This window comes from Micromesistius poutassou (genome assembly GCF_964030765.1).
Source record: "Micromesistius poutassou genome assembly, chromosome: 5".
Classification (NCBI taxonomy): domain Eukaryota; kingdom Metazoa; phylum Chordata; class Actinopteri; order Gadiformes; family Gadidae; genus Micromesistius; species Micromesistius poutassou.
This window is the reverse complement of record NC_140275.1, coordinates 16,214,513-16,231,747: the sequence shown is the minus strand read 5'-3', so window position 1 is coordinate 16,231,747 and position 17,235 is coordinate 16,214,513. Positions and strand designations below refer to the sequence as shown.

General features: G+C 44.9%; 1 protein-coding gene across 2 annotated transcripts in view; it reads left to right on the top strand.

The window, feature by feature from the left end:
- ipo11 (importin 11) overlaps window positions 1-10,728 on the top strand; it is a 129,806-nt gene extending 119,078 nt beyond the window's left edge. Inside the window, exons 30-31 of one of the 2 annotated variants that reach the window (XM_084468326.1) lie at window positions 8,816-8,986; window positions 9,542-10,728. In XM_084468326.1, coding sequence (XP_084324452.1) covers window positions 8,816-8,980 — 165 coding nt within the window. In that variant the 3' untranslated portion in view covers window positions 8,981-8,986; window positions 9,542-10,728. Of the gene's footprint in view, window positions 1-8,815 lie in introns of both variants that reach the window. The other variant, XM_084468325.1, reaches the window with a different exon arrangement.
- Window positions 10,729-17,235: the final 6,507 nt, after the last annotated feature.

Below are 17,235 nucleotides of genomic sequence, written 5' to 3'. Positions count from 1 at the left end.
ACACCCCTTCAACTATGTACAATTAGATTATGTCTAGAGCAGCACAAAATGAGACAAAAAGTGTTCAACCCAGACAGTGCACCGTCATGGAGAGATTCCTACTTAGGAAAGTAAATATCCACAACCTAATTCAAGCGGTCCTTGATATTCACAAAGTCAAAATGCAAACAAAAGAATGCATAATGTGCAATCATAGTAAGTCTGCTAACACCGCAACAAGAATGTAGGATTAGATCAAATCCACCAAGCCATTACAGCAGCACACAATTAGACAAAAATGTTTTCAAACCAATACAGCAGTCGAAGCACCATCAAGCAGAGAATGGCTAATTATGAAGGTAAATGTATACTCGGCTTAATGCAAGCATTCCTTGAATTAGGATATCCCCAGAAATCCAGATTCACACAATTCAAGTTTATATAGATACATCTGCCTTGAATAGAATAGACGATTTCTTCCAAAGTAGTAAATATTGGGCAATACCCCCTCTTTCTTTGGGTCAAAACTAAAGCAAAGCAAAGGGAAGGGAAGACATGATAAGATAAGAAATCAAGGTTAACGCCAGCCTCACGCTTATCTGTAACACTCTGCATTATCCTGTTCCACATGCGCTAGGAAACCGCTTCAATCCTTGCTCGCTTTTCTAAATACATTTCACTGCAGGGGTCATTGATTTCCAACCAAGTAAATAAATAGTAAGAGGCTCCTATACGGGCGTTTAATGTTTTCTAATGGTACACATCAGTCAGTGTCCTAAGTGGGTCAGCGTACCTGCACACAGCGCTGTTATCTGCAGGACGCTGCTTTAATAGGATCGGGCGTCGTGCGAGATGTAGTGCACACCGGAGCGCAGCAGGCCACAAGGTGGTTGAGTTTCGGTCGCCCGAGATTTTCTCACCCGGTTTTGAGGTGTCAAGGTGTGAGCATATAGAGGTTGACAGATCCACCACATGCTATAGAAAAAGTGGTTCCCAACCCTTGACTCTAGATGTACCTCTATCAACGAAAAACATATGCTGGAATGCATAAAGCGACACTACTTTTAAAATAATAACAAGCCATAATACCATTTGGACAAACAGTATTTATTGTATACTTATTTGCATCTATCTATATAATTAGTTATGTCTGTCTCAAGAACATAATTCCACGTACCACCAGCAGTACCCTCGGTGTCCACAGTTGGAATTCTGCCACAGGTTGTAAACGCTGCCATAGAGCATGTGAACACGCTCACTGACTCAGATTGCGATCGCATACATTTTCCTCACAACATTCACCCTTGAGTTCCACCCTGCTGAAGATCTCTCATTTCCTGCTCCTATTGCCCCATTAGCGATGGGAGGGACGTCATGCTGGCTGGTCCTCACTCACAAGCCTCTTAACCACTGCTGTCTTCCGCCACTCTTTCCTCCTTACTTTCATCCCTTCCTCTCGCCTCTGTTCACCTGGAAGTGGCCGCTGGCTCTTTATCAGCAAGCCACAGCATGGCTGGGGCATGCCACAAGCCCACCATCCCATCATTTTATCGTCAACCCGGTTTCCCTTCTGTTCAACCCTCCATTGCTCTCATCTGCACCTCCCCAACCTCCCTGTGCTGAGCTCTGGCAGGAAGATCCAGCCTGTAGCACACCGAGCCTATCATCATGCCTTCCAACACTGTCCTCTTCACCCTCACTCGCTCGCTCTCTCTGGCTTTCTCTCTCACTCTTGCTCTCGCTCTCTCTGGTTTGCTTTCTCTTTCTTTCTTTCTTTTTCTCTTTCTTTCTTTCTTTCTTTCTCTCTCCTGGCCTTGCGTGTGTGTGTGTGTGTGTGTGTGAGAGATATATATATATATATATATATTATTATTTTTTTGTGACATATACTCCCTCTCCTTCAGTTCCTCAGCCATTCCATCTGCCAGTCAAACACACTAATTCCCCAGACACCCCTGCTGGCCATGGCTCACTTTAACCCGACCCGAGCTGACCTGGACCCACATGTGCAGAACGAGGCATCACCCAACAAAAACCATGTAGCAGCAGAGATGAAAAATATATGTGTTTCAGAGAACACACTGGCACAGGGCTGGCACGCGTGAGGCAGCTGGGAGCTGTGCTTGTGGCAGCTGGGAGCTGTGCTTGTGGCAAGATATGCAGCGTCACATTCATCTGCATCTCCCATTAGGCATGTCTGGCAGTCACTGCGGTGGATTTAGTTCCTTGGTCGGTCTCTCCTCGGATGGCTGGTGCTCTGGCAGAGAGTGGTGCAATTGATTCCTAAATGGCTTAATGAGCTGGTAAAGTGGGGGAAATGGCATGGAGAGATGGATCACAGCATGGCACATTTAGACGCCGCAAAGTGCCGTCGAGATGGATTTTTGATTAATACAATTGGGAGGTTGTATTCACAAAGCCCAATCTAAGGAGTCATGTTCAATCACTCGCATAACAAATGCAATGCACAGGAACGAAACAACGAAAAAACGAAAATAAGTTTATAAAATCAGTAGTAGTAACAGTGTCCCTTAGAAAACAACCATACAGAGGACATCTCTCTCACTCTCACTCACTCTTATCCTCTCTCAGATGGTTCCGAGCATCACTAGGAAGTGTTCCCTGACCTTTAGTTTTAATGACACACACACACACACACACACACACACACACACACACACACACACACACACACACACACACACACACACACACACACACACACACAACACTACACCTCATATCTCCTAATTCATCCCGGAGTATCATCCTCCCGCCTGCTGGCGACTCGGTGGCGTCTGGACACTTAAAATGATGCACACTCCACGAGGAGGTGCCAGCAAAAGTGAAATGGCTGCTTAGTCATGCTGCTGCTGAGACCCTTGGGAGATCCTTCTACGTGCTGCAAGAGCGATGCTCGCCCCTGTCCCCTCTTTCCTTTGACGAGGGTTAGTACATGTGGTGGCAAAATGTGCTTTCAACTCAAATAAATTTGAAACGGTCAGATGAAAAAAAAATGTCATACATTTTGACCCCCTTCTTCTTTTCACGCTATCAAAATGCCCTAGTGAACGTTTTGAATGATCTCCAGAGCGCAGTCCCCAACCACAGCGCAAGCCATTTGTGGAGGATGTGCTGCAAACCGATGGGGATTTGCGAGAATTCAAGCTCTTTTGGGCTCTGGAAGCCTGCCTGTATGGCGCGGGGACCAACTGGGCCTGTTGGTGTTGCGTCGTAAACAGACTAATGTGATTAACCAACAGCCTGGAGAGCCATCCCCTAACCGAGCCTCATCTCGCAGCCCTGCAACATGCAGACCCTCTCCTCATCAATCACACCACCACGTCTTCCAACACATCACATCATGGCTCAACGTGTGTGTGTGTGTGTGTGTGTGTGTGTGTGTGTGTGTGTGTGTGTGTGTGTGTGTGTGTGTGTGTGTGTGTGTGTGTGTGTGTGTGTGTGTGTGTGTGTGTGTGTGTGTGTGTGTGTGTGTGTGTGTGTGAGATCCCACTGTGGTGGGGGCTGCTGTGCTCAAACGTGGTGTGAAGACCCATCGATCACAGTAATCCAATGAGACAGATTATTAGATCATTAAGTTGAGTTAGCTAGGACCTGTCAGATTTAAAATGCCACCATTTAATCTATCTACATTTAGGTCACTGTGGATCCAGCGTGAAGCCTTTAAGGGGAAGTGAACCCGAACCAGTTTCTTAAAATTTGATAAACGTGGTTATATTCCTTATAGGGGTGGGAATCTCTTGGCACCTCACAATTCGATTCCAATTCAGAGGTCAACAATTCGATTCTAAAACGTTTATCGATGCATCTCGATGCAACAATTTTTTTTTAATGTACATTTGAATGTACATTTTCTTTAATGTACATTTGAAAAATATATACATACACATCTGAGTTTGCTACTCAGAGTTTGCTAATCACGTCCTACTAGTATGATGATCATTAAAGACAATCAACAGAGGAATTACCCTATCTAATATTGTATATTAGATAAAGTCGGTTCTCTGCGCAGAGAACCCGCAGGCAGAAAGGAGTTTTCTGTAACGCTCTGCAGCAGGCAAACAAATTGAATTAAAAAAATAATAATAATTTTTTTTTTTTGTTGTTTGTTTCAGATTATTAATTTTTCTGCAGCGAGACGGAATCGCTATAGAGCATCGAGATGCTTCGAAGAATCTATTATTTTTCTCACCCCTTCCTTATGAGTTTGTCAACATGGTAATCTATGCCAGTAGTAAAATCATGTTTTTGCAGTATCCGCCCAGCAGTTTGTGAACGTTCCACTCACTAAACACTTGAGCCTTTTTAGCACAGTCTGTGCAGTAGTTGATGTTGATGGACGCGTCCGAGAGAGTACACTTATATAGTGGCGTTATACTTACAGTATAACGCCACGGTGTGTTTGTGGATGTGTGGGCAGCGGTTTATTTTGATGTTTACGTACGAGAAAGGGTACCCCCCCCCCCATTGTCTCCTTTCTAGAACCCTCAGCCCAAAACATTTTCTTTAAAGGAGACATATTATGGTGTAAACATAGTACGGTATATGAGTTCCAGAAAACATGTTTTTGAAGCTGTTTGCTGGAAATAGCTTTTAGGAAAAAAAAAAAATAATAATAAATATAGCAATGTGGGGGTCAAGCAGAATAGGACTCCATACACAAATTTTGGCGGTCAGGTGGCTGCATGATGACTGTCTTTGTAATTTCACTTACAATGAAAGCTATTGGCAAATGGTTATCACTATGAAAATACATTGAAGTTGCTTTCTAAGGGCTGGAATAGACTTGCTGCTAACAAGGCATACACCTACGGTTCAAGGCTGCCGTACGTATTCTGCGGTTGTTTGGTGCGTTCATCGTGCACGTTGTCGCAAGGTAACACGACACGTCCGCAAACAGAATAGAACAGAGTATCCACAGCAACAAGATAGATCTACGTCAGACACACGGCCTTCAGCACTTTTGACAAGTTTCACGTCAAAAAATAAAAGATCAACTGAGATGTGATCACACTCGTTGTGGTTTTAGAGCCCCCCAAAGGTCAAATGTTACCAAATGACTTGGGCATCATCAGGATAGGGTCATAAGACTATGAGCCAAGTTTGGTTTGGATACATGAAGGCCTTGTCGAGATATGAGCTCACTTCCTGTTTGACGTCCCCCTGAGGTCAAAGGTTACCAAATTGTTTGGGTGTCCCCGGGATGATGTCATGAGTATGTACCAAGTTTGGCTATGATATGTTAAAGAGTTGCTGAGAACAGGCTTACTTCCTGTTTGGCAGCTTCGCCGTGAAGTTTAATTGGCTGTCACGGCCAAACGGTTCTGAATTTGAAAAAGCAGTTTGACACATTTGTTCAGCTTGGTCTGAAGATCATATCTGGTAAGTTTCATGAAGATTGGACCAAATTTGTGTTCTGTGGACATGTACTATTGATTTTGACAACTTTCAACATGACGGCCAAATTCTGATCTTTCCTTCAGAAATAGTTTATTAGCTATATGGAGAGGTCTGACAGTATCACCAGACATTAAAAATAAGTTTGAAATATGCTCATGTGAAGTGAGGACGGCCAAAAGCTATGTGTGCCTCGGATGATATTATGAATCATAAAGACTGCGTCTGACGTCTCTGGTACTTCCAAGTAAAGTGGGGGTTATCTCGGCCATGGTTGAGAAGAACTGGGGGTAAGGAACTTTGGCTTTGACTCTCCGGACTCTCTAAAGTCCGGATTGAACCGCGACGTGGAGGAGAAAGGGATTGTACTCCCAGAGCTGAGCTGCCAGTCTGCCGGCGGGGGGAGCTTGGCAGCAGTCCGGCATCGCTCGTCTGCTGGTCCACAAAATCGTATCTATGCTCTGATTGGAGGCGGATGGGGAAGTGGGTGGTAATATGCAAATGTGCCTGCTTCCTACGTAGGAGTGGGAGCCGAAACGGACTCGCCCGTTGGGTAACTGTAGCCGGGTTCTTTCAGAAATGCATATCTCACTCAAAAAAAGCATGTACAGACTTATTTCAAAGTTTCTATGCGTGTGGCAGCACCAGAGACCCAAAACAACACCCCAAATCCCAGGAAAAGTGTTGTTTTCTTAATATGTCCCCTTTAATCAAATTTTCCAAAACCTTAAGCCTTTACACACAATATATATGGATGGATGGATGGATAAGTACAATTGTTAGTAGTTGTTTTTTTTGTGTGACTCTTTCAACGGCATGCAGTCTGTGCTTTTATTGTAATTTGTGAGACGGGTTAATGGGAAAGATCAGATGAAGTGCTGTTCAGTACAATACTTACTCATTAGTCTCCTTACATCAGGTAGGCCGCTGGCTGTGCTGAAGGGACGAGACTGCACATAAACGTGTCTGATAGAGTGTGTGACAGAGAGGATTCTAGAGAGCCCTTTCCCATGTTCAGTCCTAGGCGCAAGATCAGCGGCACTCATTTTCACTTATCCTCTCTGGTGTGTGTGTGTGTGTGTGTGTGCGCGCATGCGTGTCCATTGAGTTCACGGTGGTGCACAGCTGGGTTGAGCCTAACCCCAGCCTAACCCGCCCCCCGCCCCCTGCCCTGGCTGTGGGGTGGGCAGACCATGGCATGACTCCATGGCTCTGGAGGAGGTTGAGTCCCACCGAGGCTGTTACAGGAGCAGCATGGGACTCAGCGCTGTTTATTCTGGGAGGTAGCAGGGAGAGGGCGGTGCTGTCGATGGGCTTTTTTACGGGCCCTGTCATTTCGCACCTCATTCCCCATCTCACAGCAGCCCCCCTATCCCTACTGCTGAACCAGAGAGATCCCGTCCACAGTCTCCTGGTGTCCATCCCGCTCAATCTCTCGCCCTTCATATACGTCTCTTCTTCCCGGTATTCCGTGAGACTCCAATGTTCTCTGCACTGTTCCTACGTTTCCTGTTGGTGCTAGAAAAAAACCCTGAAGAAAAAAAACCTTGACAGTTGAGACTGTGCAGTGAGGGTGTTTGCAAAAGGTCAAAGGAGATATACACTCTGACCCCTCCCACATTTCGACCTGCCTCTACCACCGCTGGGAGCTCCCTGCTGCCAGAACCTTACAGCCTTTCAATATTGCTGATTTATTTATTTTTATACCTACAGCCCTATTCAATACGGCTTCTCTGCACACGCTCTCAGGCCACAGCAGGTGTCTCGGCCGTATCGGCCCTTATCTCTGCACTCTTGTCATTTTCTCTCCAAAGCCTTTCCAACACCCACGTTCACTTATCTGTCCCCGAACCTCACTCCCTCGCTCGCTCGCTCGCTCTCTCTCTCTCTCCCCCGGTAGCCCCCTTATCGCTGTGCTTCATCTGCTGCTCTTATTTGTTCCATTTTAATACACTGTGTTGTTGGGTTTGTTGGCACGCACGCACGCGCACGCACTTCTACTTTATCCCTTGCACACACACTCACACACTTACCAAGATTGTGTCAACGTCTCGTAAATTGGGTTGATATTATTCTTCGATGAAGAAAGTGTAACGAGAACTGTTCCTTAATTGGCAATTTCTTTGCCCCTAAATAAGCAGGACCAAATGTGTCGTATTGATTGGGTTTGCCTTGGTGTTCATTAATACTTCTTCGGGCTGACTCGCCTTTTAAGTAGGATCACGGGTGATTAGGGAACTAAGCTACCCCCTTGATGTGCTGCCGCAACACATACACACACACACACACACACACACACACACACACACACACACACACACACACACACACACACACACACACACACACACACACACACACCTCTCCTTCTGCCTCTGTCTCCATCATACCCCTATAACGGATACATACACTGATTCATTCTAACAGGCTTCATGAAAAAGACAGCAGGTCACCCAGTCATGTCCACGAGCGAGAGTGTTGATGTATCCAGTCGGATGGCAGGTTGTTGTGTTGTGTGTTGAAACACACTCATCAGTTTCCTCACAGGGATCTGATTGCTCCCTAACGACCGGGAATCAATTAGCATAGCGAGTACCGCTCCACTGATTGGTCATAAATCAAAATCTCACTCTGTAATCTGTCTCTCATTTAGGATTTGCAGTTATCTCAACTTTCTGTGTGGTTGTGTGTGTGTGTGTGTGTGTGTGTGTGTGCGTTTGCATGTGGAGTGCAAGTCTGCCTGTATGTGTGTGGGGGCCAAATCATTTGAGGAAGTGGTGGTTTCCAAGGGCGGAGGCATTGTGAGCCCAGTTTGATAATGACATTAATTAAACTAACTACAAAGGAATGAAGGCGAGCTTGAGATGCCAGCAGGCGGTCCAAATCCCAATAGGGACCACACACACACAGTGTGAAAATCATTGCGGTTGTAGTCATTGTGTTGTTGAATCTTTTTCAATCTGCAGAATATGAAGGAGAAAGCGAAAACCTTTTGCTAGCCGCTGCTGTGTTCCTCCCCATGGCTCACCCGTTCTTCATCTAGGGAAATGGCTAACTTTATCACAGTCAGGCTCCAGGAACAAAGCGCAGCGGGCAATCTTTTTTTTGCAATTCATCCGGCGGAAGTGTTCACGTCTGTGTCCGCCCAATTGCCCAAAGCGATTTTGGCGCAGTCGATCGATGACGCTCTGCCCCCGCACACGATGCGGCCAGGGAATGGACTTTAGTCATGTTTTGTTTGTCCCTCTTGTTCGTTCTGCATACCTGCTGTACTTTCGATTCACATGGGGTGGTGCTGTTGCGGTCCCAGTGGCCCCCCCCCCCCCCCCCCCCCGTGGCTCTTGGTGCCGCTGGTGGTATCTGAAGCGGTGTGTCTGCCTCTGCCATTAATGCTCCTCTCCTCTCCTCCCTGCCCCAGCTGGCCCTGGAGGACCCGGTGCACAGCGTGTCCCTGCAGCAGTACGTCTACGAGAAGCTGAAGGCCCAGCAGGCGCTGATGGGGGACCAGGCCTTCGGGGTGCTGATGGAGACGGTGGACACGGAGATCGTCCGGCAGCTCCAGGAGTTCCTGCGAGGCCTCTGAGATGAAGTGCACCCCCCCCAACACACACACGCACGCACGCACGCGCACACACACACACACACACACACACACACACACACACACACACACACACACACACACACACACACACACACACACACACACACACACAGACACACAGCCACACAGACACAGCCACACACACACGTGTGTGATATCTGTCATCTACTGGAAGGGCAGAGGACATCGGACCCCTACAAACACCCTGCCCCCTAGTTCAGCCTTATCAATATTCTGATTGGACCATGACTACCATCTGCAGCTTTACTCCTCCCACTTCTATCCTGAACCCCAAATGAATTAGCTTTGATGTTCCTTGACCCAACTCGCATCCTAGCTACACACAAGCATCATTGTGGTTGTTTTTAGCCCCGGACAAACCTTCAAGTCCCCGTTAAAGTACCCTAGAGCTTCCATTCCTGTACTCTTGCGCCGTTAAATTCCCTGTAGTTTAAGAAGAAGGGATAGAATTGTGGAGATGTGGAGGAAATGCAAAACAAACAAATCTGTGTGTGTGTGTGTGTATGCGTGTGAGAATAGATGTAGGATGCAGAATGAAATAGCGGAAAAGGAAATTGTTGCCAGAAGGGGCGCCACAGACTTTCTTATGGAGAAAACCAAACGGCTCGCAGGTTGAAGTGTGGATGGCCTCCACTTGAAGGACCGAAGCAGTGTTTACAGAACCCATATCTCACAGAAGAGTTTCACAAAAAAAAAGTCATTTTGTACATATGTTATGAACGAATGCGTGATGAGGTTTGGATTTTAGTTTGCTTTTATTTCTTCGTTTGTTCTCACCAATTTGATATTTTCTTATTAACCGAGTTCAAGTGACTACTGAGAGATCTAGAGACGCATCTTTTATTTTTTATTTGGGAGGGGGGCATTCATTGACTTAACTGGGTGATTCACAGTGGTTGATTTGTAAGAACCACGTTTGTATTTGTAATATTTCCTGCTGCTAATTCATGGTGTGTCAGAGCACTTTAATAACCAAAATAAGTGATGTTCAGAACGCCTTGGTCTTTCTCTTGGTGTCACACCTCCACCAGGAGGCGCTGAAGCGAAATCGAGTTTTATTTCATTTAACATTTTTCATAGTTTTGTTTAATGATAGCATACACATGGCAACTATGTTATCCTTCACAGCGTGTACAGTAAAAGCCAGCTACGCACACCAGGCCATACATTAGTGATTAGGCAGTACCCAGTTAGACAAATATAGATCAAGACAAATGTTATAGTCCACTAATGTGTGTTGAGATGTTTGGTAGAACCCAAACCATTTAATCATGACTAGAATCAATTGACGACACATTGGATTATCTGAGTCTGGCAAGTCTGTGGTATATATTAAAACACATTTTCTTTTATTTAGGGATAATTTGTTTTATTTTTATGAAATTCAATCTATATGTAACTGAACGCAATTGCCGATGTGAATCAGATTGAAAATATACGATCAGAATGTATGTTATTATTATTACGCTTGAAGCCTTATCTGTCATTATGGTGGCCTGGGTGAAAGGGGACTTTCATTTCATCTATTTTCGAGCTACACTATAGAGGGTTTTATTATTTCGTTTTCATTTTACAGTTTGTGTAGAGAAGGCTAGACAATGTTTTACAACACAGCATGCACCAGAGGCAATTTTTGGTTTACTGAATTTCCTGGTATAGCAGGAGTGCATCTTTGTTTCTTTTTTTTTGCGTTTCAAACCCTTCAATAAAAGTCATTACTCTACCAAAATGTTTCACTCCTGACATTCACAAACCACATCAAATAAATCCCATCTGCAAATAGTCTGACAGACAATATACTTTTGAGCAATATTTCTTCCAGGGATTTCATCGGGGGGTTTGTTGACAATAAGAATAACTACAAACGATGGATCATGGGGCTTGGATCAAGAGAAAATCTAGTTTAGGGCAGTTGGTGGCACTGAGATTCTCTAGCTTACTGTGTAACCCAGAGACGTGCGCAGTGTTGGTCTTATCAACTTACTCCCAATGCCACAAGTGACAGGCCATGTATCCAGGAAATGGGTGGCCGAGGCAAAAGGCATTCACTGTCTGCTTCCTAATGACCGTACAAGGAGCCCATATGTTGCAATGCATCAAATCCTATTGCATGCAGCGATCCATCACCATAACACAAAACTCAATGTTAATGGGATCGACTGAGATGTGAGTAAGGGAGATTAAATGTTATTTGTGTTTGCTTCCGTTGACCTGTCCAGTGTGCACCAAGAAGATGAATAACTGGTTTTAGGGCATAAGATTAAAAGGATCAAGTTTGAACAACACTAGTTTGTTGGAGGTTTCTGTGTCTTAGCAATTGAAATGAGGGAGCACAGTTAAAAATTGTGGCAATCCTTTGAGTTTTTCTTCAGTTTGTGTGCTGTAAGTAATTCACATTTACCATGGTGTGGTGTTTTTCATACTGAAAACTAAAGTGTTAAATAGATAAGCTATTTGTTGAACAGATGCATCGACTGACACTAATGGCTAGCCAAGTCATCACTACCTCATGGGACCTTAAGCTCATATCACCAGTCTTCTAAGTGTTCTAAGTGTTATTCTAAGTAAGTGTCATTGATGTCACCTTAATATGTAAATAGGAATCTGCTTCACAAACTTCACAAAATAGCGGCTATTACATTATTATTATAAGCTTGTCTGTGCAGATAGTGAAAGTGAACAAAAGAAAAGAAAAGTGAATATTCTTCAACAGCAAATTAGATTTTTTACCTCAAGTTCAGAAAATATGATTTCCCTCTTGGTCAATCCTCTGTACCCCAGATTAATTTTATTCAATTATAAGGAAAGGGAAGGAAAGTGATTTGGAGGGGGTGGATGGCTGCATCCCTGTCTCCCCCCAGGCTGTATGGCTCCAGTCGGCCTCTTCAGACCACGTAGAAGACCCCCTCCACCCCCTGCCGCAGCACTTCTGTTCCACCTCTTTCATATTCTTGTATCAGTGAAACATGTTTACATTGTCTCCTTATTGTATGGTCCCTTATTGTCTAATTTCCAGGTAGACCAATTAAGCTATGGTAATGTTTTAAACTGTGATGGGATTTGTCATGGTTATCAGCTAGAATATCATATATTGTATATTTTGTAACACTTACTAGCTTTAGTTAATCAAAGGCAATGAACTTGAAAAGCGTTTTTTGATTATGTGTGAAAGCTTATACTTTTTCTATTTTGTTTATTTGCCTTTTTCTTCGGTAGTTCCGGAATCAAAAGACGAGGAACATTTTGAGATATGGGGTGATATCCATTTGTATACCTTTGACTTTAATGTTTCAGACAATAGAAACCCTTCTATAATCCTATTGACTAACTGAGGTTTTCTAATGAGGTCTTTCAGGAGTTTGATCGTAGTGAACTGGATATTGATGACGCTTCCTGCTAATATTGACCATCTTCCAACATAACTCATCAAGTTAACTCAAGTAAAGAAAACACATTTTTGCTTTTCGTCTTGAAATAAAGAAATAACTTTGTGCAGAAAATATCTTGATACTCATTTTATCTGAAAATATACATACACCAAAATCTAACTTTGGTGTTGCTTGACCTCAATGGCCCTGAATTTAAAGGACAGCATATATCAAACGCCTCCTACAGTAGAGGTATAGAGCTGGGTACATACCCTACTCCTCCTAAAGTAGAGGTACAGAGCTGGGTACATACCCTACTCCTCCTAGAGGTATAGAGCTGGTACACCCTATTCCACTTATGGATGTATTAGTGCTAGGTACAAACCACTCCCTCACAGTAGATGAAGAACTGGGTACATGCTGGGTACTGGCTACATACCCAGATGTATAGAGCTGCTAGATGTTTACAGCTGCAGGTAAATTCCCTATTCTCCTACGTCTCCTCAGTAGAAGTAGTACATTGTATTTTTACCCAAAATTTGCTGTTGCTCAGGCACCAAATAGTGGTGAGTCAATCCATTTAAAAGCCACTAAATGGCTGTTTAAAGAGATGATTTGAGTGCAAAGTTGATTGTCCACCACTGGGCACACTGCCAGGTGGTAATTGCTGCCAAGAACATTAGCATTAGCGGCTGTGGGCCGTGCCTTTTACTGTCAGAATATATTTAGCTGTTATAGGAGCAGCCACCGCGACAAGATCCATGGCCTCCGCGCTGGAAGTTTGGTGGGAGGGTGGCTCTGACCTTCAGTATAGTGTAGTGGCTGCTTCTCCACTTTCTTCTGGAGCCATATAGCTGAGAATATGCATGATACATACTACTTATTCTGAAGGTTAATGCATTCAATTTACACATGTGATGGTAAGTATGTACCATGAATAAATCATGATCCCACTCCGAAGAAAGCCGTTTTTGTAGTTTATCTGATGAAAGTGTATTGTGTGGTTATCTTGAGCTCCTGGGTCCATGGGTCACGAGGGTCAGGAGTCCACAACAGCTATACAGGTCCTCAATTTGAGCTCAAGTCGACCTATATGACAAGCCGTTAGGTGGCCATGTGTGTTTGCTCTACGGTTTACTGTTCAATGTTCAAATGTTGAATAAAGCCTGTTTTCAGCCAAGGGTAATTTCAGTGTTGGATAGTACAGATGATGGATTGGTCCACAAAAAGTCACCCCAAAGGTAAACTGATAAGGCGTGTTCAAAACAGAGCTCTGGAACTCCTATTGGTTGTCGTGTGGCACTAAGATGTCTGTCTATCAGCTAACAGCGCTTTGATCGCAGACGTCGCTGCAAGGTGAGTGAGGGACCGGAGACCAGTCTGAGCTGGAGGGATGCACACTCTGGAGTTTGACCTTCACTGTGATAGTAGTCACAGCGTGTGTGCGTGTGTGTTCGTGCGTGCGTGCGTGCGTGTGTGTGTGTGTGTGGTTGGTACGTATTATCTTAAACAGAGCTGCCAACTTTTGGGTTGGGGGGGGGGGTTGTTATGTGTTTCTACATTAAAGGCACTGTGGCAATAACACGTTACACTCTGACAGAGAGTCATTCGAGGAAATAGGAAATGAATAATTGCCACTTGTTAAAATGACAATTGCATGCCAATGTATTATAAGAAAACATACAGGCCTGTATCGCAGTACCCGGCTGCATTTGAAGTAAAAAAAACTCTAATAAACTCTAATTTGCCGCTCAATAATAGCAAGCGCTAATGTTTATAAAATGAATGTATATGTTTTAGGGAAGAACATAATTATATTTTGGATGGGAGGATCACCGACGGATTATCCTAGCTGTGGCACATTAACTCTGTGTTTTTCGGTCTCACCGGGGTCGTGTGAATCGAGGTGTGCGTTGCGGGGCCCACTGGCCGTTATTAAGTGTGTATCATAAATATATCCTCATAGTTGTGTGTCGGGCGGCAGAAGATGGCGCTACGCTGCGGTCCCGGAGAGGAAGGGCATTAAGTGCCAAAGCTGTGTTTGGGAGGCGCTCGTCACAATGTGATTTTTTGTAATTCCTTCCCCCTCAGCGCTCTGTTAATCTCTGCGCTTCGAAACACAGTCGGTGCTCCCAGGAATAAACAAACAAACAAACCAACAAGAGCGTGCTCTGGGCCCAGTTCTGTCACACGCAGCACGGCGCTGCAGACGGCTCCCCGCGCGCATCGCATGAGCAAAGGGAGACAGCTGAGCAGCGGGCACGTGCGCCTTCACCTTCATGTTGTAACAGTGGTCGTCCTTGTGTTACGCACGCATGCACATACACACGCACACACACATACACACTCACATACCTAAATGCGCGCATGCACACTCTCTCTCACACACACACACACACACACACACACACACACACACACACACACACACTCACACAAACCCATGCACACGCACACTTACAAACAACAACGGTCCCCCCCCTTCTATCCAGTTTGCTGTGTCTCTCTGTGTTGGTGGCTGATTACTATTAGAAGGGAAAGCTGTTGGAAGACAAGAGACATCTTTTATTCACAAGGAGCACGTGTAATGGAACAACCCAGCTCCTCCTAGAGCACTCCCTCTAACCTAAAGGAAGTCTAACGCTTCCGCAAAAATGCTGTTTATTGTGTGGCAGGCAGATATTAGACACAAACAAAACCCCACGTGTTTGAGTCCCTTTGGGTCGTTGTTAGGCTGCCTGTCACACCATCTGGAGGACAATACAAATGTATTATATCTTTCTAGTCTTTCCACAAAGAGACAGAAAGAAAGAGATTCTTATCGCGTGGTAAGAATGTTTGTTTGATGGTTTATCTCCCTCACCACAGCTATAATTACAAAATAGAGAACAGTTTCAGGCATTACAGCATCCAGCCAATCAAAGGCTCCCCCCCACCCACCCTCATGGTAACCCGTGACAACAAGTGGAGCTGTTGCACCCTTACAGGCCAGCTCCTGTCCTGGCACCCGGCTGGGACGTCTGAGGGGGACTTCACCTTCACCCTCTCATCAACAGCGTGATTCGTTTGTATCATGGTTGGGGTCTGTGTGTGAACTCCATAGTTATGCAAGACAAAGATAAGGATGTTATGATGAGGGGAATATTTACATTGCCGTTTCTATTACTAGCCATGGGGAGGTTCGATTTCAAATATAATTATGTCTCTGACTCCATTGTCATGCAACTCCATCTCGCTTGGATTCCCCGGGGGCTGCAAGGTGACTAATCATTTAATGAGAGGATTTAATTATGTTGTTAGAATCGTCTGCAAAAAACGTCTCAGGTTCAGAATGAACATTTGAACAGAATGAACTGTTTTAACTTCCTGCTGATTGGATGCTAGGGAATTTGAGCCGCAACCTGGGAGTGCATTCCAGTAAATGCGTAGTAAATGCATTTCCCAATCACATTTGGAAACTTCCACAACAACTGACAACTGTTTCAAACTGTGTACGAGTGTTATTTCCAAAATCTCACAGAACGGCAGGAAAGTAACTTTCTGGTTCACTGCTTTGTGTGTGTGTGTGTGTGTGTGTGTGTGTGTGTGTGTGTGTGTGTGTGTGGATATGTGTGTGTGTGTGTGTGTGTGTGTGTGTGTGCAAGTATGGCAGGGGAAGGAAGGAAATAAATAGTGGGAAGAGTCATAAATGGATTTCTATATCACCTCTGGGAGTCTAACCCACTCTTTCCACACTGGAGCCGTTTAGTCTGATTACCTGTGGTCCGTGAGATCACTCCTGTTCCTCCTCTCTCCTCTCCCTTTTCCCCTGTCCCCTCTCCTCTCTTCTAGTTCCTTTCTCCTCTCCCCTCTCTACTCTGCTATTGCCCCTCCCCTCTCTCCTCTCCTCTCTCTTCTCCTCTCTTCTTTCCTCTCTCTCCCCTCTCTCCTCTCACCTCTTTCCTCTCTCTCTCTCTCCTCTCTCTCATCCTGCCCTCCTCTCTCTCTCCTCTCTCCTCTCTATCCTCTCCTCTTACCTCCATCCTCTCTCTCTCCTCCTTCCTCTCTCTCTCTCTCCTCTTGCCCTCCTCCCTCGTCTCCTCTCCCCCCTCCCGCCTCTCACCTCTCTCATCTCCTCTCTCTCTCCCCTCCCCTCTCTCCTCTCCTCTCTCTCTCCTCTCCCCTCTCCCCTCTCCCCTCTACTCTCTCCTCTCCCCTCTCCCCTCTACTCTCTCCTCTCCTCTCTATCCCCTCTCTCCTCTTCATGTCTCTTATCCGGGGTGGAGACAAAAGACCAACCTCTTAGAATTCTTCAGGTTCAAAACATTTCTTAACATGAAAGAAAGGAAGTTGGCTCACAGTCAGCCCTGCGAGGGTGGGTGGGTGGGCTGGAATCAAGATGAGATGAAGAGAGAAGCCATCTCCCAGCAGAATCTATTAAAAGTTAAGTCGCTCACACGTCACATGATAATAAACCACCTCACTCAAGTTGTGATGGCTCTGGATGCATTTGCTACTGTTTGTTGACTTTGTTTATTGCATTGTTAATACAGTGTTATTGTAGTAATTTAGAAGTTTACTTTTGAACATTGTCCAACAATGATTGATGTTTCCTTCCATACAATCAAATGTTTGCTTGTTTGGATTCACATTAATAAAACATGACTGAAGCAGTTTGTAGTGCAGATGTTCGCTGGAGCTCATGTCAGAGCCTGAAGTAAAACCAACCAGTAGAAAGGCACTCAGAGATTCTCTTTGGACAGCAGTGCTGCTGTCAAACCTATGAGATCAAGAACATGTTCTTGATGTAATAAATCAGCTCTCCGAGACAGCAGCACTGGCCACAATATTACCACTGTTGTCATA